At 34.9% G+C, this 23,531-nt stretch overlaps 1 protein-coding gene across 4 annotated transcripts in view; it reads right to left on the bottom strand.

Annotated features, from left to right (window-relative positions):
* Positions 1 to 23,531, bottom strand: part of LOC116338785 (CUGBP Elav-like family member 4) — a 124,235-nt gene that overhangs the window by 76,657 nt on the left and 24,047 nt on the right. For all 4 annotated transcript variants that reach the window (XM_031764251.1, XM_031764249.1, XM_031764250.1 and 1 more), the window contains exon 2: positions 17,097 to 17,145. In XM_031764251.1, coding sequence (XP_031620111.1) covers positions 17,097 to 17,145 — 49 coding nt within the window. The remainder of the gene's footprint in view (positions 1 to 17,096; positions 17,146 to 23,531) is intronic.

Genomic DNA, 23,531 nt, shown 5'->3' on the forward strand with positions numbered 1-23,531 from the left:
CTTCAAAATAGATTTTTGACATTAAAGCACCAGAGACTTTTCTCTTTGTGTGTGTGTGCAGAAATGAAATAGAAGAATGCCGAATAATAAGAAGAAATGTTTATTTTTGTATGGTTTGTTTGGCATGTTCCATCTCTTTTTGCTTTTTCTCTCGCATGGCCGCTCTTTCATGTGACCCACATATATAATTATGTGAGTGCGTATGATGGAATACGTCGACTAATTTGGAATATCGTCATCATTTTAACTATGACGATTGCTTTGAAATACACACAAACGGGTGCACATATTCACATCTGCCTCTTATCGGAACGAACATTAGGAATTCCGTGCAATTGACATTCACCATCTTTGGTTCATAATCAACGGACGACAAAAGCAACGATGTACACACACACACACACACGCCATCGGCACAGATGACTAAGTCAGACGAACGAATGTAAGAGTACGCAAGTAAAACGATACATACTAACAATGTATCTACATGGTCTTGCTATGCGAATCCCTATTGAGGCCAATAATCAAAACGGTTATGTGTCTTGTTAGCAAGCCTCGACCATGTTAGATTATTATGGCGGGATTACGGATCACAAAAGTAGCTTTCGTCATTCATATCATTAGAATTTCTTCTTTCAACTGTCTGTCTATCATTTCTTAATTCGCTTTTTACTCTATCATAATCATGGTCATTCGCATTGCCATCATCAGCATCAGCGTCATTTGAAACTACCAACATTTACTGCTCCAAGTTTTTATATTTCTTTCATTCTCTTTCTCGAGTCTCTGTCTTTTTGTTTCTTTTCCCCTTATACAGCTCGTTGATTTTTCTTCAATTTTTTTTTTCGTTCTCTTCATTCTTTTTGCTGATTTTAGCACAATCTAACCAAATGAAATGCCACACAAAAAAACACTGACAGAGAGCAGTACACAATATCTTTTTTTATGAGTGAAAATTCATTGAAATACTCTTTGAATTGCCAGTTTTATGCTGAGAAGGTAAAATGTGACCTAAACGATTTTCGTTTCATTTATCAGCATATCGTCTGTGTGACTGTGGAAATTTGCGTTTCGTCAAAAGTAAATCCCATCGTTTGAATCGATGCGAATTTATACATTTTTTTCTCTTCACCATATCAAATATCCAAAGTAGTACCGTTTAATGCGATAAAATGGAATTTAGTTTGAAAACGAAACTAAATAATTGCCATTCAAACTCGTTGTTTGATCCATTTTCTTTCAGTTTAATCGCCATGACAGCAATAGAAAAAGATTTGAATGTTTTTTTTTCTTTACAGACCATTTGGTCAGTGAACCAATTGTCACGAGAAAAAAAGGCAAAACAGTTTGACATTTTCGAAATATTCAGAAATCGTTTAACTTTTGTACAACGTCGTTGGAATTATCATGGTCCAAACGATGCGTTAACATAATACACATTTCAATTGTTGTTTTAGATTTCTTCGCAACCGAATTTAGGGCTGACTTATAAACTCTCTGCTGTCCCATAACTAGATTCTAATTGTATCCATCACAACCGAATTAATATGGTTAAAATATACGAAGAAAATGATTTCGTCCAAAAAATCGAAGTCAAACGCATGTTTCAAGCGTATATATTTCTCAAAAGATATGGGTGGTTTACATTTCATATCCATTTGTGTGTGGCAGTCTAATGTCGCCATCGTGTAAAGCAATGATACAAAAAAGGCTTTCATTCTACATTCAAAATCGTTTCGAATGTGAGGTGTGAGATTGTCGGAGAGAATTTGTGATGACGGTGGTGGTAGTGTGTTCTGTGTTGTGTGACTATTACACGCAATATTACGCGCTACTGACCTGGTAAAGGAATGTGCGAAGTTGAACTGATAAAATAAATGCCTTTCTTTTCTTCATTTCAATATTTTCACTCAGCGAATTCCAAACGACCATCAAAGAGATAAAGAAATTTGTACGGTTTTACTATGCAAAAGCAATATAGAGCGAGAAGCCTGAACATTGCCACCATCGAACACGAACGAGATGGCTGAAAGGTTCAAACCAACCCCGAAAAGAAATATATATATATATACAGTTATGGCTCCAATATCAGACATATAATACACCAAAAATGTGAAATAAGACAAAAACGCAGCCCGTTTGTTTGCTCCTTCATGCGCCCAACAAAAACATGCAAAATAGCTTACGCAAAAATAATTCGTTGAAACGAAGAGAAATAAAACAACAGTGATGATGATAACGACGAACGGATAAAGATTGAGCGAGTGAACGGTCATGGGAGAGAGAGAAACCCAGAGAGAAAGATAAAGAAAACGAAGTGTGTTTAACTTTCATATTAAATCGAGTGTCTCATGGCCAATGTAATACACGCATACATATAAATAGATGGAATGAAATGTGTGTATATAAAGCGAATCCATCCATCCAATGCACATGTATAAAATATTTCGTTTCTTTTTTGGACGATTTTCATTTTCGTGCTATTTGGCGCTAAATTTCAATATAACTTTACTCATTTTCGCCGTTTGCCGGTATTTCTATTATTTGTCTCCCTCCCTCACTCCCACTCTCTCTCTCTCTCTCTCTCTGTCGTGCTTTTTTCATTTCTTCTCGTCTCGTTCTCCCATTTTCTTATGGTCTCGATTTTACTATCAACCATCCATGCACGCTCGTTGCTTTTCATCATTCATGTTATAACATTCATGTGCTTTCCTTCTCCGTTCACCAAATTTATTGTTTTGTGTTTTGGGTGATGTCTTATCTATCTCATATAAGTAAGTTCCTTATTTATTTCAACATTTAATAACCTTTCACGAGCACCGAACGAATTCAGCCAACGCTACTCGTACATTCAAACTTATTGTACTGTAGATATAGTCGTATGTCGTTGGGTATTTCTATCGAGTAATGGCAAGGTCATCGTCGCCGTACACATCATAAAAAAATATCATATAAATCGCGCGCTTGCACACAAACCGGTATATAATTTGATGTGGAAATACTTTCTTTAATTCGGCTTTCTTCTTTTCAGCGCCATTTTTTTGGTATTGTGTGTCGACTCTGTACTGCGTCACATGACATTTCTTTTGATCAAATACTAAATCGATCGGACGCCAAAAATGGTTTTGATAAAATGACATCACTACATCAAATACGGATTTCCTTTCGTCTTCATCCAATAAGACACCAAAAATGATGAAAATCTTTGTGATGAAAACTGACTAAATCACACAGACGAGAAATAAAGTGTGTCGACAAAATGAGGAAATGTGTGATACATGGCAAATGATGCTTCTAAGCCATGTATATTTTAAGCTTTTGATTAATTTTCTGTTGGCATTTTTTTTCTTTACTTTTTTGGTTGTTTCGGTACAAAAACGTCGAACACGAGTGATTCTATTCATTCATTTCACGTTTGACTTCTTATGAGACTTTTTGCCAATGTTTATTTCCATTTGGTATTCTAAAAGTGATTCGCTCTTTATTTGAATCTAATCTGAATTCACCTCTCTGCGTCTCATGAAAGGGAGTGCGTAACTGTGCATTAGTAAATATTTGCTTATTTATTTTAACTTTTTTTTTTCTCTCGATTTTGCCAGAAAATAAAAACCCATAGACAAATAAAACTGGATTGAAATTCATGTTGATCGATATTGTGGTATTTTGTTTCGAGTAAACTCAATTTTTTGGCCATTTTTTGTTTTTTTGGTTAGATAAATCCATGTGGCTTTTCATTTTCTCCGTTGAAATGCTTTGGTCACCGTCATAAACTTTGAATGACAATGAACACACTGAAATGAGCATTGGTTATATACGACTTATTGTACAAGTCACTTTTATGATTTTATTCGTTTCAGTGTTTTGTATATTGTTTATGTTTTATCGTGTATTAGACATTTGTCATGGCATTTATTTTATTGATTTTGCCGAAAAGATAAATACATTCCAGTGCTGGAGATTCATATGTGAGTATTTGTTTAACGCGCACACACACACACGCATAGAAGAGCACAGCCATTCGGATAATTTATTCATTTGGAATTTACTTTATCTCATTTGGTTTTCCATAGCTTGCCTTTTTCCTCAAGCACTTCGAATCGAGTGTGATTGAAATTTCTTCTTCGCATTTGTGCTCTTTTTTTTCTTCTTCTCTCTACTTCTTCTTTTTCAAGTTGTTCTTTAACAACAAAAAATTGTTGTTGTCGCTGTCGTTCATTTTAGATCATTTTGTGTCTGCACGTTGTTTTGGTTGGTGTTGCTTCTTTAAATAATTTTTCGATGTGATAGGCAAATAGGGTGCAGAAAGCAAGCGACATAAAATTTATATTTATTCGGCGACGTATTGAATGAAATTCGCGCGCGCGTTCTTTCGTAATTCTCTCCCCCTTGAATTCATATATTAATATTCATGTCATTAGGTATTCTATCACCGCACGCTTGTCGTATTTGTGTTGGCGCCTAAGGGATGACATTATTGCCGAAGGAAGACATCGAAAGCACATAGATGGATAAATAGATGCGGTGTGTGTGTGAGATAGAGAGTGCAAGATGTAGCGAAAATGAGTGAAAGATGGAAAGAGAGAGAGAGAGAGAGAGCAGCCACTTGATTCAATATCTAACATGGCTCTTGTACACACAGTGACAGTGAAGAGGACAAACACACAACTACAAAACAACCACTAGATCTGTATATATTGCAATAGATTCTGAATGCCGTTGGCTCGGATATTCTCAGCTCTCTGGTTGTTGTTTTTTTGTATTCTTCGGCATTGGTTGGTGTTGATATTATTATATGCGAGAATGAAATCTATGGTCTCATACGATTTTTGCCATTTCAAGCGATTTCAATGATTTTCTAGTCTCTACATTATGATTAGAGGATTTTGATATCGAAAAGTCTGATGATTTCACTTTTTTTTGTTGCCTTTTTCACATCTTCGCATACAGATCAATTCGTCGACTCCTTTTCACTCTCCATGTGAACGAAACGGTTCGAATTTTTTGCTCTTATTTTTCTTCCTTTTCTTGATTTATCACAAACCATGATGATGTCGATTATGATGGGTATTTCCATTCAAATTACATGTCTCTATCGATTATACACGTTATACACAGAAAATGTGAACTTTGACCGCTTTCTCATTTTATCTCGCTAAAAAAATGAGTGCTGAAAGTAATACCTTCTTTAATGTAGCCAGTGTGGCAGTGAAATCGATTTGAGTATTTTCAGGGAATTAACTTAAATTTCACAAAACGATTTGAACCTTATGTTGAAAATGGAAAAGCCATGGCTTTTGATTAACTTGCATCGTAAGCAAAACATTTCATATTTATAATGAAATAAGTGTAATCTTTCAAAACCACGGTTAAATGAACGGTTTTGATTTAGTAGTTTATTAGTTTCTCGTACATACTCAAGTGGCACATAGGAAAATATTCGAAATCTTTTATCCTTTGGCCGTAAACGACTTTGAATAAGGTAATAAATGTGAAACAATTTATTTAATGCATCTAAGTTATGGTCTTTATCTCTATCCACTTTTGGTGTGTCTCTGCGATGCTATTCACAGACGAAGAGGAAACAGAGTAATATCCAGAACACAACAAATGCGTCGATACCAATGTCGAATAAATATAAACAGTATTTCACATTCAGTATGTGCGAATGAATAAACAGTTCATCATCATCAAAAATGATCGCTAACACTTCGATACGCAGCACATCAAATGTATTTTATGGCCAACTGCCATCGCGCACACACACACACATCCGCTGATATTCAGAGCTTACAAGGTCAAACAAGCATCTATTCCGATTGGGGACTCTGCACTTCAATAGAATAAAACTACGATGTTTCGTTTTTGTTCTGGTCTTCACATTTTTTTGTCAGAATTACCTTTTACTTCTGTTGATATATTTACGTTTAAAAAAAAATCTGAATCATTGCTTCATTTATAAATATAGCATATATTACTAATTGACGAGTTTTTTAGTGATTTTCAGAAAAGTAATGGTGAATGAAACAAATGAATGTATCAATAAATGTCTGTAAATGAAAATCCTCATCCCAATCCAAATAATTCAATTGAAATTGAAAAGTGAATAATGGGAAAAAAATGCTCCGACAGTCAAATAACCAACACCTTTTTTCCCTTTGAAATGAATGAAAAGGAAGTGTTTTTGATAACACGTTGATTGGGCAAACATTTTTGCATCTAACACGACTAGTCGCTTTCTCGTTGCCTCTTCTCCATGTCGTTGCTTCCTTTGACACGCAAAGCCACAGCATTTGTTTTGAACAAATGTTTGACGTATGTGTATGTGAAAGAGAGTGAGAGAGTGTGTATGTGTGTATGCGAAGCGCGAGTGATAAATGATGATGCGAATGTAAACATTCCCGTATAATACAATCTGTATTGTACAAATCGTTCTTTCATTGTGTTTGCATGGCATTGAATTGGTGTTTGGTATGTCTAGCGTAAGCAATTGGCCCGTGAAATATGTTCAACGATTACAATTATGAAATGCAGATGTGAAAGTCGTCAATGTAAGTTATTGTTAGATCTCATTCTCGTATTCAATCATTTTGCGTGATATTGAAATTGAATAAATCATGAGAGTATGCCAGTTTTGGTACTGTGCGCCCATTATTTTTTTTATCATCGTTCCCATTCAATTCGTCGGCAATTTGTCGACTTACTGTAAACTTCACTTGAAAATTGTGTACGGTGGGATGTGTTAGAAACAATTTTTCATTTTCATTTGACAACACACATTCGATTACACACACTGAGAGAGAGAGAGAGAGAGAGAGGGGGGAAAGAGAGATAGAGAGGGAGAGTGGGAGAGTGGTAGTTGGTATAAAAAGTTGCAAATGCATTGTAACGAATGTCGAGCGCATAAACACTGATTCTTTTTTTCATTTCATATGTTGTCGTTGTCGCCATCATAGTCATCGTCTTCGTCGTCGATGACTGTATGTTGATACATTTTAATTGACGTTTTGAGCAAAACGCGTGAAAATCACACTGGAAGAGGCGAAATAAAACACTCATTACAAATTCATCGCATCAGCAAACATCGAATTATTATGGGTGTGCGATGGATGCATTGATGCGATTACAAATAAATTGGATGTTAGTCATGGTGTAGCTTCCTTTTGTGCAACCTTTTTACATGAGGCAAAATGAAAATCGCAATCGATCGCAAACGTTGCCGGTAATTCAATATTGCATCGATAATGTGCACTTTGTTGATATTTTGCACAATATCATTTCTAACAATAGTGGCGTTGCTATCCATCATACAATCGGATGAATGGTATTGAATGGATTTTGTTTGTGCAAACGAAACACTGTCTATCTATGACAAATCATCAACCAAACAACAATGAGTGTGTACCACATTCGAAAGGGTGGCATTATTTCATTGGATTGAGTATCATGTTTGGTCTGAATGTGCGTTTGAAAGTAGAAAAATAAAACTAAAATTATTAAAATGCACGATGGTTTCAAAGCTTTGTAAAACTATTTCGTCAACTGAATCCAAATTCAATGACAAATTCACATAACTCAATCAAAAGATTCTTTAAAAATTCTGAGCAGCGTACAAAGTGCCTTATTAGATTTTACCGCAAATAAATGCGTGCGGATTCATTGTGAATGGTTTATTTTTCTCTCATTTCGATTTGATGCGGTGCGTTGGCAATAAAAATTCAGCACGAAATGAAACGAACCAAAAGTGGAAAGCTCTCTAAGTTGAAAGAGCCTCCAAAATTTGCAATATATTCACAACAAATCAGCTGTTATTTGCGACGAAGATGTTGAACTTTGGAACTCTATTCAATTTATAAAATACGAAATAATATGCGGCTCTTTCTGCATAGTCGCCACCAAAAAAAAAGAAGTGGAATGTCGACCCATTTATCTAAGAAGATGTTTATGCATGTCTAAAAACACAGATACACATGTGGATTTTGTGAACGTGTAGCTCGTGATGAAGAATCCTCTGACATCTACCTTGCTCTCTAACTTCATCTTCGTCGTCGTCGCCTTTGCCGAGCGAACAGTCTATTGGCTGTATGCCACTTGCACTTATGTGATAGTACAATCGTGCATATGGTACGAAAACTGAGTTTCAAAAAGTTCGTGCCACTTTAGTGTGCATATAATTTCATACTTCGTATGCTTTGGGTTAAACAGAGCAAATAACATATTTTCGAAAAGTGTGTGATGCGTAAGTTTAGTGTGCCCGATGAAAACACCCATTTCACCATACTGATATACATTTTCATTCGCATTGAACCGGCATTCGGTAGAAAATGGTGGGTAGAGGCGAATGAGAGACATATAGATGGATCGAAAGAACACGGCTGCAATGGCAACTTGTTGTGAAAGCCGAAGTCATCATCATACGTTAATAAGCTACACATCGGTTGAGTCACTCACTCAATGAATGTTTAAAGGAGACGTTGGTGTGTGTTTTTTTTATTCTCGTTTCAATGTATATTTCGTGACCGGGCGGCATGTTTCAGGTGCATGGGTCAAAGCAATTGGATGTATTTTCTGTGTGCATGTGTCGAACGATTACTGAATTCAATGCATATACAACGAATTACCGCAACACGAAACCATATTTTTACATCCAATCGACTGTCTTATCATGTATTTGTGGTTTTTCCAAATGCTCTCAATTCTCAATTCTCGCCATATTCACTTTGATCATTTGCGGTTGAATTGATGTGCGGGCAATCTTTTTTCACCATACGCTTCGTTGAAAATTCACACAAATTACTTGAGGTCGCTTCAATTTGGCTTTACGACTTTTTGGTCGCTTTCTACTTTTTGGGATTTTTTTAAAAGAATTAATAATGAAAAAAAGCGTCTAATTTCGATACCCTTCCACAGGAGAAATCAACGCAGACGATTGGGAATCTCGAGTCGAATCAAAATTGGTGTTGATGAATCTTTTAAAAAGTTACGGACAAGCTAATGAAAATATCGGATCGGTATCGAAATGGAAAAGGTGATAAGTGGAAAGCATGAAAAGTGATTGAAAATGGAAGGGAAAATGCATTATCTTCTCATGTTATTACTCTCATTCTCTGCCATAAAATCGATAACCACCCAAAACGTTAGAGCATCTTCAATATGAAAAACAAATTTCGACATTTTGATGAAATGCGATGCAAATGGATGGTCGCTACCTTAGACCGACCTTTCGCATTGTATTTATTTTTCTGTGTTATCGTATTCAGCCAAAACTATAAACCAAATCAAAATCAACCGAAAACAATCAAACGCATGATGTGTAAGCGCTTGCACACACACACGTACACAACACCGTACCGATGTATTGTAATAAAAATGAAATAGCAAACACATACGGTGCTTTGAATTTATGCCACTTTTTTCCTCCTTTACACGCAATATTTTTTTGTCGATTTACGATAGCTTACGATACAAAATAAAATCAAATAAGAGAAATGCCAACAACAACAATTCGTGGAAGCATGAAAAGGGAGACGAAAAACAATAACATTGAACGAAACACACTCACACTTGCTCACACATCGATTTGGATCGAACGAAAAAACAGCGAAGAAAATGCCAACATCAAGCGGTATTATATGGAAAACAGAGGCTCATACGACATACGTATCGCCTCCAAAAAGCATTTAAGATTCGGGGAGCGAAGAGAAGAAAAACACATAAAATTGATGAAATAAGATGAATACCAACGTAAAATCGACGAGCTGCATGTGAAAGGCAATATTTTTAAATTCTTCGTATTTTTCACTTTATGCTTTTGTTCGCCTTTGCAAATATGTTTCAATATTTCTCTCTCTCTCACACTCATTCAGCCATACACAGCCTGTGTATGTGTGTGTGTGTGTGTGTGTGTGTGTGTGTGTGTGTGTGTGGAAAAACGAGCGAGGCATTTTTCTTTCGTTTTTGTCTTGTTGCCATTTGTTCCTTTTTTGTGGGTTGCTTTTATTATTGCTACTATTATTCGTTCATCTGTTTATTTTTGTTATGTGCTTATCACTCATAATTGGCGACTACGTTATAAAAAAACGAAGATTCCAAAGAAAGTGCATAAGCGTTGACTGTGTGTGAATGTGTTTTTATCACTTCGTTTCGAAGAGGCTGTCGAAAAACTGCCAGCTATCATTAAACCGTTAGACAGACTTATTGAATGGTTGCATTGCAACTTTTATACAATTTTTCTCGTTTGCCCGTTTTTGTGTGTGTGTATGCTTTTTTTTTGTTCGTTATTTTGGTCGCGCGAACATTTCTTCTCACTTGATTCAGCGTAAATGTGTTTCATCGTTAGATCATGGTTTATTTTTTGCTTGTCGGCGCATTCGATTGGCAGCGAACATCGTGATAACGTGAATTTGCTTCAAAATGTACAAAACAGCTGGAAAATTGACATCTATCGCAACTACCAAATAGAAGCGCATGGAAGCTATTTAATTTCTGCCGTTTGCTTTTTGCACTTTCCTCAAATGGCTTTTTTCTAGTCCGCTCTCTCTCTCTCTCTCTCTCTCTCTCTCTCTCTCTCTCTCTCTCTCCTTTTAATTTAATGGAGAGACGACAAAAATAGCATCAGCAATAATAACGCCAGTGACAAAACGAATATTCTTGTCTAAGCATACACATGTATATTATGTATAAGCGACAATAAATTTGAATTTTTTGGAGGGTGCAAGAAACTTTTTCAAGCGACTAATACATTTGAACAAAAAAACTGTCCCACAACAACAACAACAAAAAAAAAATCTTCGAAAGCACACTATGTCGTTGCTTATATTTTTGTTGCCATTTCAGTCACAGTTTGTGCGTAGTATGTGTTCCACTGACTTCGATTTTTTGACTTCGATGGGTTTTTATTAGTGTTGATGTGCGTTCGTTGTGTTGTTTTGCTCATCCCTTGTTTTTATATGTTCAGGCGATGCTGTGTGCGTACTGATCCATATTTATTTGCTTTTTATGTGTGCACGCACATGAAAACACATTGTGTGTATTCGAAGCATTCCACCATCATCGTACACATACACACGACGATAACGAATCTCTAATTCTTGTTTTTCTATCTCTCATGATGATTTTATGGCATCATTGTTGTGTCTCGTTTGCTCTTATTGTGTCAAACACATTATTCGTTCGTTTTGGCCGGGAAATTTGCAGATCATTTTGCGAGGCAGAGATGTATCTTATAGCCTACATACACACACAAATTTGTTATCTTTATAACACAAGGAAATATATTTATATATCTATATACGTTTAATGTGCATTCAGAGCCGAATATGAAAATCGATTTTCTTTTTGGCCTTCATCATTGTCTTTTGCTCTTTCTTATATTATCCTTTCGTTTATTTTCGAATCTCAACGGACCCGAAAAAAAGAACAAAAGCAATACGCTTTTGCATTAAATTGAATCAATTACGATGGCGCATTTGAACAGCTGGTTATTTTATTTCGATAGACTGACTAATATGAAAAACTAAATGCACTGCACATGCTAATCGTCTGTGTCGTGAGTCTCTTGTATTCAGCAGATAAAATACAATTCTACACTTTTTTTGCACTTGTTTCACATCTTCATCTGAACAACTGAAGAATGCCATTATAAATTGTGCTAATTAAACGTTTTATTGTTTCTCTCTATTTCTCTGTCTATCTTTCTCTTTTCCTTGCGTCATCATTTAAGCACATTTAACCATACATATCGTGTGTACTGTGTTCAGCGTTAATATGTTGACACTGATGATTCGACATTTCACTTAATTTTTTTGCTGTTGTCTTTTAACAACCAGCTCCAAGCATATTTGTGTCTTTTCATACGAATCCTCCCGGCGTTCGTTTGTTTCATTTTCAAATTTGCTCGTTTCATTTGCAGGCTTCGTCCAACCATTATATATTTCTCTTGTTGCTGCATTTTTTTTTAAATTGGTGTTGTTGTTGCCACTGAAGCTATCTTCAAACTCGCAAACAACAGTAGAGAAAAAAAATGGTTTCGCTTTAGTATACATTGTCTCATTTTTTGTTGTTGGATTTTTCGTACATTGAAAGTTTTGTTATTTTTTCACAACTGTGTTATGTGTGTTTCTTGCCCCCAAGAATTTTATTTCCTTGCCAAAAACCTTAATTAGTGACAATGAAAACTTTAATGGAGTGCTAAATAATAGCATATTTTCTCGTTTGTCCTCTGGCCGTTTAATGTTCGGAGTAATAACAATATGTTTTCAAACTTGTACTGGGCTTGTTTCAACTTTTTTTCCTTCCCTCCAATCCATTCTCCCTCCCTATCTCTCTCTAGCATTTTTAGCTCAAATCTTGTTCCAACTGCTTTTTTAGTCTTATTCATTTCTGGCCATTCTTTCGTTAGTTAAATGCCACTTCAAAAGTTTTACCGGATATTTTTCAAGATTTTTTTTTTCTTCTTCTTCTTTTCACTTGTGTTTTTTTACGATTACTTTTATCCGGTTGCATACATAAGCAATGTGCTTTCAATTTTCCTTTGTTTTAGTGAATATTGCCCAGTTTGCAATGTAATGCATTGTTTTTTTTGCCATTTACTTAAAGAAATAAGTGTAACATTTATACATCTTCATTTTTCGATGAGTTCTTTCTTAAAATTGTATGTGTGTTTTAAGAGAAAAAAAAATTCCTGTGAAATTCTGGCCTTTTGAGGTGATATTTTTTAGTTTTTTTTTTCGTTAATAGTATTTTTGTAGCTCTCATAAGGAATATCGAAGCTTTTAAAATTCTTAAAGAAAAATAATCTTCTTCGAGTACTTGTTCGTATTTTCAAGTGAATGTAGACAGTAAACGATGAAATATCGAAATTGAAATGGGAGCCTCTTACGTTTTTTTTTATCTTTCTTCACTCAAATGATGAAAACATATCTATTGAGAGATGATTTATTTCAAGAACGACGAATCTTCTTACCAATAAAACGAAGTATGCCAAAAATATGTAAATTCAACATTTACAACAACAACAAAAGATTCAGAAGAAAGATGAGGAAAATTCAAAGATAAAAAAATCGAAAAGATGACTCAGAAAGGTTCTTTTTTGTCAAAAACTCTTAACAAAAATGATTTTGCATCAGCTATAAGCTTCTCTTCAATACCAATTATTGAAGATTTCATTTTTTCTGATGCATATGTATGAAAAGGTCTCGTTCGGTTGGTTGCGCACAATTTCATCAAATTCAAAGAACAGCCACATCGATAGGGCGGTTTTATTTTTAAAAAAAGAAGGTTTTCGAGTATAATTTGTTTTGGAAAATGTTTTGCGATCAGTCGGAATGAACTGAGAGTCATATTTGCACTTTTTCTTCAGGTTGTTTTTTTCGTTGCCACAAAAAAATGAAAATATTTTTCGCGAGGTATTTTTTGTAATGTAATAAAACAAAGGAAAAAAACATCAACCTGGACATGAACGTATTCATCTGTCACATGTGCATTAATTTTCGTTTTCTCTTGGGATGGAGCGCAAACATAAAAAAGAATTTTTTTATTTACTTGACAAATATTATTTCTGACTAAAAAATGCCATTTACACCATACATTCAGTATGAATACTATGAATATCAATGTTATTTTTATTTGTGTGTTAATATTTATATTTAAAATGCGAAATATCGTTGCTGCTGAAAATAATCTCATTGTATATTGGTTGTTTTTAATTTAAATTTTGTTCTCATTTTATTTCGTAGATTCATGGAAGAATTTGCTTATTCGCTTATTCAATATTCCCGCAATGCTCATAAAGAGCAAACGGGGACGTTTGTGCTTTTTTACTTCCGACTTTTGCTACGATGCTATTTAATTCGTTCAATAAATAATTCAATTATAAAAGAATTTAACATATTTAAGACTTGTGAACACATTATTATTAGTTTTTAGAACCGACAAACGTAAATAAAAACGCAATACGGAGTGGAAAAAAAATCAAACTAAGAGAGAAAACGAATTGAAAATGCGTGGGACTCGTGAGAAGCGGCCACAAACAATAAGAATGCATTGATGATGATGATGGGATGTGAATCATGTTGACGATGGAATGAGAAAGAGAGAGATTATCATCGTGATATGGCGCATTTAGCCTTGGTGGCTGCCATACTGATGTGAGAGCAATACCAAACTGATCCAAATAAAGAATGGAAAGGCATTTGAATGGGTAAGAGCAAGAGTGTGTGAGAGAGAGAGGGAGAGAGTAAATACGAAGAAAATAAAAATCCAGAAAAAGAAAGTGAGAGAGGTGGGAGGAGGTAGAAGGAGAGAAACATAACTGACATGGTAGTTTGGGGTGCGTTAAAGAATTTGCATTGGAATGAAAAGTATTTTTCATCAAGTTTGCAATATTTCAAAGCAAATTACCTGCTTATTCTTATAAATTACGTAATATATTCGCAGTGAATTTCGCATTTATATGATATATGCAACATTCCTTTAGTGGCTCACAAGCCAACAGGAGCGCAACTGAGACATCATCCGAAGCGAAACGAAACAAAAATAAAATAAGCCATATTATAATGCCAGACTAATGGTAGCAAAAGAACGCCGTTCAAAATTAAAAACGAGACACATGCACACAGCAAATGTTAGATGAAGGCAGATGGAGAGAAACGAAGACGAACAAGTTGAATCCTGTAAGAAGGAAGAATTGAAAGAACAACCATCGGCGAAATACAAAATAGAGTGAGATATGCGTCATTTTTTTGTTGCTTTCTTCTTCTTCTACTCTTTTCGTTGTTCACTTTCTGCAACGCTTTTTTACGCTCTCGCCCTATTGTACTTTTTATACATACACGTATACTTTATGTTCACTTTTTATTTTGTTGTGTTCGTGTTTTTTTGGTACTTTGTTCAGTGTTTTTTTTCAATGTTGTTGTTGTTGTCATTATTTTTTTCGGAGCCCATACCATCCAAAATAAGTCTTTGCTCGCCGCTTTTTTTTATTTCTTCAATTTTTATTTTTGTTCAGTGAAAAATATTTGTGTAATGTAATAAACAGAATTTATGAACTATACTTTTTTGAGGGCCGCATAGAGAGAATATGGGATTGGACGAAATCATATCGTTCAGCGACTACATCGAGAGATGCGTTTAAATTGTTGTGTCGGGTGTTATAGGCATTTGACAACTACTCTCTCTCATTCCCACTTCTTCCTTTCTCTCTCTTTGTCATCGCTGAAAATTCCAAATACCGTGCTATATGAGCTTGTGCAATTTGATGAATCACAAGAGTTCGTTGTTCGAAAGATTCCTTAATACTTTTGTGTTGATGGTCTAACGCTAAGTATTTCAAAATCATCAACAGTATGCCTGCTGCAGAAAGCATTGATGTCAAAAGTCATCAAAGAAGCAAACGACGATGTGAAAAACATGGTTGAAAATAAAAGAAGTAAATATAGAAAGTAAAGGCAAGTGGAAAGAAGGCGAAAAAAACTGAACGAAGAACGAAGTCGCTGTGAAGAAGACATTGAGCCGTTGTCGAAAACAGTAAAGCGTATACGTTTATTCCGTTTTTCTTTTCGTTTCTTTTTGACTTTTCTTCTCGATCTTGTGTATGTATGTGTGTGTATGTGCGTGCGCGTTTTTTTTCTCGTTGGAAATAATAAAGTACGATTATGGTGCACATATACATAAAGTTTGTTTGGAAGACAACTACGTTGAGACTTTGGCATGTGCACGGTGTTGTGAGATATGCGTTGTTGATGCGCGCGCGTATAGTGTATTATGTTCGTTTAATTCAACTTCATATTCTGGAAGATTCTGCAGAAGAGAGAGAGAGAAGGACCAGAAAGAGTAAAAGATAATAAATGAAAGAAAGAGATCGAAAATGGAAAAGTAACTAAAAAGTATTTATGAGAAAGCAAACTAAAACAACAAAGAGAAATCTACTTTTTCGGGTGGTAACGTCACTGCTACTGTTGTTCTACTTGCTCGTACACACATTTGAGTTGAAGACACAGCAAAGAGACCCATCACATGAATGTTTCCTCAAAGACCTATTTGATTTTTGATCTGGTAACTACCGTTTCCTTATTTTGCTTAGCGAAAACTGCTAGCCCAAAGCTGATCCATCAACGTGTTCAACAGCATCATACACACATAACCCGCCCCCTCTCAAAAAACGACTTTGATGCACGACAGACTTCATAACACTTCCGACGAGTAATAGAATTTTTTGCGCTTTGCCATTTTCAGTTTTACTCATATTTTGTCGAGTTCTGTTCAAATATTATTTAAAACATGTGCAGGTTCTTCTTTCACATACATAGATAGCACCTTATTCTCGTGTCATATTATGCGTTCGAAACTACAATTCACATGAATGTCATTCTTTTTTCCGTTATTTCGCTATTCGAGAATGCTTCAACATGCTCATTCTTTGCACTCCGGACATTATTCAACGGCATGGAACAATCTATGTATTTATATTAAATCGTGTTGCAAAGAGACAGAGAGGGAGATAGAGTGTGGGAAAGAAAAAGACAGATTGAACCCAAGTCAATTGCTTATATGCTTGAGCATCGTCAAAACTTTTCGTAAAAGAATCATTTTGGATGAATTTCCGAAAATAAATTGATGCACAAAACAAAGATTAAAAAGTGTCAAGCAAGAGATGAAATCTTATTAAATTTTTCGATACAGCGGGAAAAAGTTTTGTGGCAAAAACTAAAACGTATTAAAGGAAAATCGGTGTTAAAAGCATAAGCGTCTAAACTATCAACTGAAAAGAAAAATCTTTTTACATATTCTAAGTATATTACTAACTAGATTTTTAGCAGTTAAATGAAAAATGATGAGCTTATTCGATTTTGATGCAGGCATAAGTTTTTGAATTTTCTTTTCACTCACAACACATACTATAATTATAAATATAATTAAAATACAGACGCTAGAAGTTGTTAAACATATGCACAGAGTTCATATTGTTGCTAATATTGTTAAATGTCTATCTTATTTCTATGGTATATATTAGAATGCAAATCTTAAGATCAATTTTCATGACAAAAATCAAAACTAAATAAGCTGGAATAGATTGTGTTTAAAAATTGCGATCAACATACCACCGCGGTTTTCAGTGTCCGCTGGCTTAACTTGAATAGGACGGTTCATCTGAAATGAAAAGAACAAAGTTTACCGATTAGTATGATTTTAGGATAACTACAAAGTCTATAGAGCAAAGGCACGTTTCTTTCGATAAAAGCAATTGTAGGGAAATATTTATCAAATGAGTTTCTGTTTTATCCGTTATTCACCGGACGGAAAAATTCCCTCAAATCGATTCGCAAATCATTTGTGTGTGAAAGAATGAGAGTGGTAAAGGTCGAGCACAATTTACGAAAAAGATTTATTTTTATTGAACTATTGCAAAGCGTTAGCTATTGAGCCATAAACCTGAATGAGTAGCACGAGCGTTTGTGATGTGGTGCCAAATGATTGGAAAAAAGTGTCTTGCAACTAATAGTTTATTGGCCAAAATGTGGATGCGAGTTGAATTTAATATGGCAAATTATAACTGGTGGGGCTCCGGTGTAATTCAGACACATTTAATGTGCCGCTACTTTTTTTTCTCTCTTTTCCTATCTTTGTCACTCTCACATTCAATATCGACGCTACTTTTATATCAGGCGATTGCACCATCATACATACATACACACAAACACACAAACCAAAAATCAACGAGAACAAACCGAAAAAAAATCACACATAAAATATCAACTATAATATACTATATAGACTAATATTCATTCAAAAGGCCAATGAAATCCGCACCATATTTTTAAAACAATAAGCGCACGTACAACGTTTCAATACGTGTCATGAATTCAGAGCCAATGTAATGGCCCGCGAAGTGCAAAAAGGAATATCTCAAACGGACGAGAGCGAGAAAGATAGAAACTCACATAACAACATCGTGAATGAAAATCTCATGGAACAATTTATAGATTTGGCCATTAAATTTTTGGTGTCACTGTCATAATTTATTGAATCGATTGTTTTTCTCTTATGTAACAAAAAGTATGCACTGCCATTGCACATGAATTAAGAAAATCAGTCGCGATTCAAACATAAAAATATTTCTCTCACTTTTATTTTTTAAATTATTTTTCCTTCAATCTTATGGTTGCATTGGACCCATCTCAACATTATCAGTTGGCGCACATCAATTAACAGACTAACTTATTCGTGCACAGAAAAAAGTACTGCTTTTTGAATTCCAAAGCAAAATCTTCAAAACGATATTATTTTTATTCCATTTTTTAAAAATATTTTTCTTCGACCACAAACATAGCTCACATAAATTTTAATAAGCAGAAACAAAGGAAAATATCGTAAATGCTATTACTTTACAGTTCCAAAAAAAATTGTATCCAGCCGTGACACTTTGTTTTATTTAGAAAAGTAAATTTCTAATACCATCTCAATCTGAAAAAGCGTTGCTGTGAGAAAAAAAACTGCTGATCATTAAAAATGGAAGAATACAGAAGAAGAGGACTAATATGGTAATGCAGACCCGAAACAACCCCATCACCAAACAGATATTTTTAGCAGGAAAGAACGAATGATAGCGGCTGAATGCTGGAAACGACGATAAATCGCTAGGTTAGAGAGAAGAAAAAAACACACGTAAACACGCGCACACACAAACGAAAGATAAACGCGTATAGAAAAGGGTAGAAGAGGCGCATAAAGTAATTATCTCATCACGTTATATAAAAATATTTTAATTAAAAGAAGGGCTGCGTAACCCATCAGTAAAAGATATAAAAGATTTGATCAACATGCACCAGCATAGAACACGGCTTTTTTTTATCCGACTTATTTTCAGTGATTTAAATATATTTGGTCCGATGAAAATGAGATCCATTCTTATCCACAAAGCAAAAATGTTTATTAAGGGCAAAACCGCACCTCATCGTATTGATTCATAATAATATTTTTGCGTTTTTTTCCAATAAATTATGAATAAGTATGTACGCGTCATGCACGGTGGCATTCAAGTCAAAATAACAGTAAATGCTTGTGTGGTGATAAGACACAGCGCAATGAAGTGTGTTTAGTTAAAAATAAAACGCGGTATTGACATTATTTCCTCGAGTATTTTCGATGAATTTGGAAGAGCGAGAAAAAGGTTCGTCGGCATATATAACGAATCATTATTAACGATATGGTATACGATCCATGTATAAAACCGTTCGTCGCGAATAAGAAATTACACACCAATTTTGATTTCGTTGGTATTTTCTTTGGGTGCGTTCCTTGCTCTTCTTCTCTAACACTCTTCTATCGTTTGCTGTTTGTTTTTTTTTGCGTTCACTTCTTTATTATATGCTTTTTTATGGTGTTTGTCACTAAATGATGCTTTTCGATTGCGTAACCACGGCCATTGCTTGCTTCGTCTTTTCTCAATATTTGCATAAATTTTCTCATTAAACAAGTGCTTTGTGCAGCATTTAGGTCCGATGGTGAACTGTTTCGTGCTCTGGCGGTTCCTTACGCACGTGAAATGTGTGGAACGACGAACGCGAAAACACTAAGTGAGAAAAAAATATGAGAAGTAAGCAAAGAGGGAAAAGTTTCTTTACGTGCCTGTCATCGTCGGTTTGCGCGTCAGCGTGTACATATATTTGATTTTTTTTCCCCTTTGAATGCAAAATAAATTTACCAATTCAGCAAATATTACACAACACATGGCTTCTTTTTCACTCGCCTCGCGTACTCTCAGAACGTGTCGCACCCATTAAAAATATTGCAAATGAAAATAAGATTTTTTTCCCTTTTTGGTTCGCTCAATTTTTTGATTGCTTTTTCTTTGCAAAAAGAAAAATTTTGTTGTTCCTTTTCGCCACAGCCGATATACATTCGGGGTATACACTATACATTTTTTTGAACCAAAGTACGATGATTATAAAAGGTTCATTATTGAATACTATCTTAATTCCACGTGAATTTTGGGTTTCAGCGCAATCCATTATTTTCTATTTGAAGTTGTTGTTTGGTACTGTTACTTTTTTTTGTTTATACATATGTAATTCAAGTGAAATGTAATAGCAATAATAAACACATCGTTCGATAATAACTAATATAAAGTTCATCTAAATTATTTTAAAAAACAGCGATTCTCTTTTTGTGTGTGTTGGAGCCTCAAGCCTTGAGGATGTATGTACTTATTTCCTATACATCTTATTCTTAGATTGACTGGGACCCAGTCACTGGGTTACCCAACTTGGATGATAAATTGTATTTTTTTTTTACATCAGCATACAAGAAAGAGCACGAAAGAAATTGAAAGTGAACTAGACAACAGCCTACGGGCTGATAATGGAATGCCAATTTCATCACATTGATTTTTCAATTTTTACCCCCATCACATTATGCATTTGCTCTTATCACAGCATGCGAATAAATCTTCCCCATTCTTGCGAAGCCGTTGTTATACGAGAGTAAAAGTTTTTTGTAATTCTAATCGCTGGAAAAATTCGTACCTTTTTTATATTTACATTAATTTGATTCGAAGTTAAGTAAAATTTTGCATCTATGATTCAAAGTTATGTTGGATTTGTTGAAAAAAAAGAGATTGGTTTGGTCGAAACTCAATTATTATTTTCAATTTTGAAGTCTGTGTAACACCACCGGATCCGAAATAAATATTTGGCCGATGATTTTGTTGCTGAACCGCACATATGTATATTCAATTCATAAATCCGATTTAATTAAATTTTCTATCTAACAAACATTTTCCAATTATCTATGCCCATGTTAAAGTCATTGCGAACGGCCCATTTTCACGTGTTTTGGCGTTGTGCTTCAAAGGCCGTGAAACGCCATCATGTTTTCCAGTCAATACAAAATACGAATTTACACGTAATTATTTACAATAATTTTCAATTGCTTTTCAACGCTTGGTTGCCATAACATCGATAGCACACGCCTGTCCGTTCATATATTTACCCTTTTTTTTTTTGTGCGAATGTGAACGGGATGTATGGGTGAGCGCACGAGCGCGTCTCGTCGCCAAAATGGTTGGATGTGAATTAGCAAATATTTGGCTAGAGGTGAGAGTGTGGCAGCGAACGGATGAATTCCGAGTCAAACTGAACGGAAATGAGAGAAAGGGAGACAGAGAAAAAAAATGTTCCAAGCGAAATTACCTAATTAGGAAAATACGTTTTCATTCACCGGAACGGCGTGGCAGCTTGATGGGAATTCAATTTTATTTTCTGATTCTAAATTGATTGCAAACACTTTGTGTACATATTTTAACGATGCTCGATTTTAATTATCTGACGATTAATATAGGTACAGTGTTTGAATGTGGCTTGATTGATGCCATAAACCATTTCGATTGTGTGTATTCTATTAAATGAAAAACGAGCACTGGTAAAACATCAAACAAAGAACAGCTATTGGTTGCGATGGTTGCTGCAATAAACATGCAAAGCAAACGTTTTCTCATTTTAGCTCTCATGTTCTTTCTCTCATTTTTTTCCTCGTTCTCCCTTTTGTGAAATTACCAAATCGAATATCACAATTTACTTCGATTGTGTCACATTGATTGCGAAAGGGCGCTAAATGTTCGGCATTTGCAGTGAATTGTTGTTGGCACCACAATGAAAACCAAACCACTCTATTTGGATTTCATTTTCTCTCTTTCTCTATTACTTTCCATCTTCTGCTTATATTTTGCAATTTTTCTCGCGTGCATACCACCAAACGTAAATATGAAATACATAAACGGCAATTTTTCGTGCACCAGACCGAGTACAAAAGCTATAAACAAACCAGAATTCAAAGATGAGAGGAAAAAAAATGTTTTCAATCAAATGAACACATAGGAACAAATGTTCAAATGTTTGTACTCGCAGAAAAATGTATATGTATATGAGTGAATGAAATGGGGAACACACACACACAGAAAGAGAGAGAAAGAAAAAAACCTCGGCAACAAATAAAGAGCGTTACCATTTTAACATTTAAATAAAATAAATGTGAAAGCAAGCGGTGGTGTGAACATTTGTTTTGGAAAAAGTCAAACCAAACAAGAGGAAAAACATTTGTCGGTCCGGCTCCGAGAAAATTGACAAATTAATTCCAAATATGTATTATGTCGCGTAATGCGACATAATATACAATTGTAGGTGGAGAGATAGACGGATACTTATGTAGATAGATTGAACACACAGATGGATTGTGGATTGACATGGTGCGCACACATACGCAACAACCAATGTGTACCAGCCCAGCGACATTTCGATTTTAATTCGCGAAAATTGTAACAAAGCACTTGAAATTGTGATTTTAATGTTGTATATTGTGCCATTTCATTCACCGAATTTCGTCCGCCGATGTACAATGTGTAATATTTATGATATTGCTGACAAAACAAATGTGCACACCATGCTATATATAGTGAGAGAGTGAGAGTACTCATTAACTACAGGTTCATTATTTTTCAGACTGTTGTCATATTGGCAAACACGCAATCGCCATATTTTTTGCTCTTTGTGCGCCTCGTGCGAATTCTATAGTTTGTAGTTCAACATACTGCACAAATTGTAGCCAAAAGTGTATAACATTTTTTTACCCGTTTGTCGGACATTAAATTATATGTTCGAGAAAGAGAGGGAGAGAGAGAGAGAGAGAGATAGGGAGAGAAAGAGAGCGAGAGAATAACTGAAAATGAACGGATAATACATTGTGGATGAGTGCAAAAAAATCCAACATCCGATTCAATGCCAAAGAGTGGAAGCGATTCAAAACAGATTGTGCATTGTCGTAATATTTGCCGAACTGTATTCTGCTTCATATCATGGTAAATATGTATAAAATGATTCAATTATTGCGCGTCGAATGAACCCCATTTGTTCTGTATATTTCCTTTTTTATCTCTCTCTCTCTCTCTCTCTCTCTCTCTCTCTCTCTTTCTATCTTTATCGCACTATTACAATTCATATTTCTTCAGTGCTGTCAATTTTTGTATACTTTTACAATGTATTCGATGGCATCTCAATAGACATAATGTACATAACGCCGAGATGAGCATAAAGAATGTCAAAACTTCGATTCAGTTAATAACACGCAAGCCAATGCTATTCAAAAACTGTGTATGGTTAAAATCTCGAATAGATTCATTACATCATTTCATATGTAGATTTACGATGTAAAAAAAACAGAAAGAAAGAGAAAGAGACAGAGGAAGATGGAATGAATATGGAACAGTCGAAATAGTGTAATGCATAGTGTGTATTTTTAAGCGAATGCTTCATTTTCTAAATGATTGTTCAAATATGTTCGAATTTACAGTTGGTTCTCGGTTGCGTGTGTGTGTGTGCATCAATTGAGTCAAATTCAAATGTAAATGAAATTCAAGCAGGCGCAACAACTGAACGAATTAATGGGGCAAAAGGAAAACCATCAAGTGAAAATCTGCATTTCGAATAATATGCCGTCCGGATGAATTGCAATACCATTGAAATTGAACCATATTGATTTCATGC

This window comes from Contarinia nasturtii, unplaced genomic scaffold (assembly GCF_009176525.2).
Source record: "Contarinia nasturtii isolate CC-2019 unplaced genomic scaffold, AAFC_CNas_1.1 Cnas_scaffold_414, whole genome shotgun sequence".
In the NCBI taxonomy this organism is placed as follows: domain Eukaryota; kingdom Metazoa; phylum Arthropoda; class Insecta; order Diptera; family Cecidomyiidae; genus Contarinia; species Contarinia nasturtii.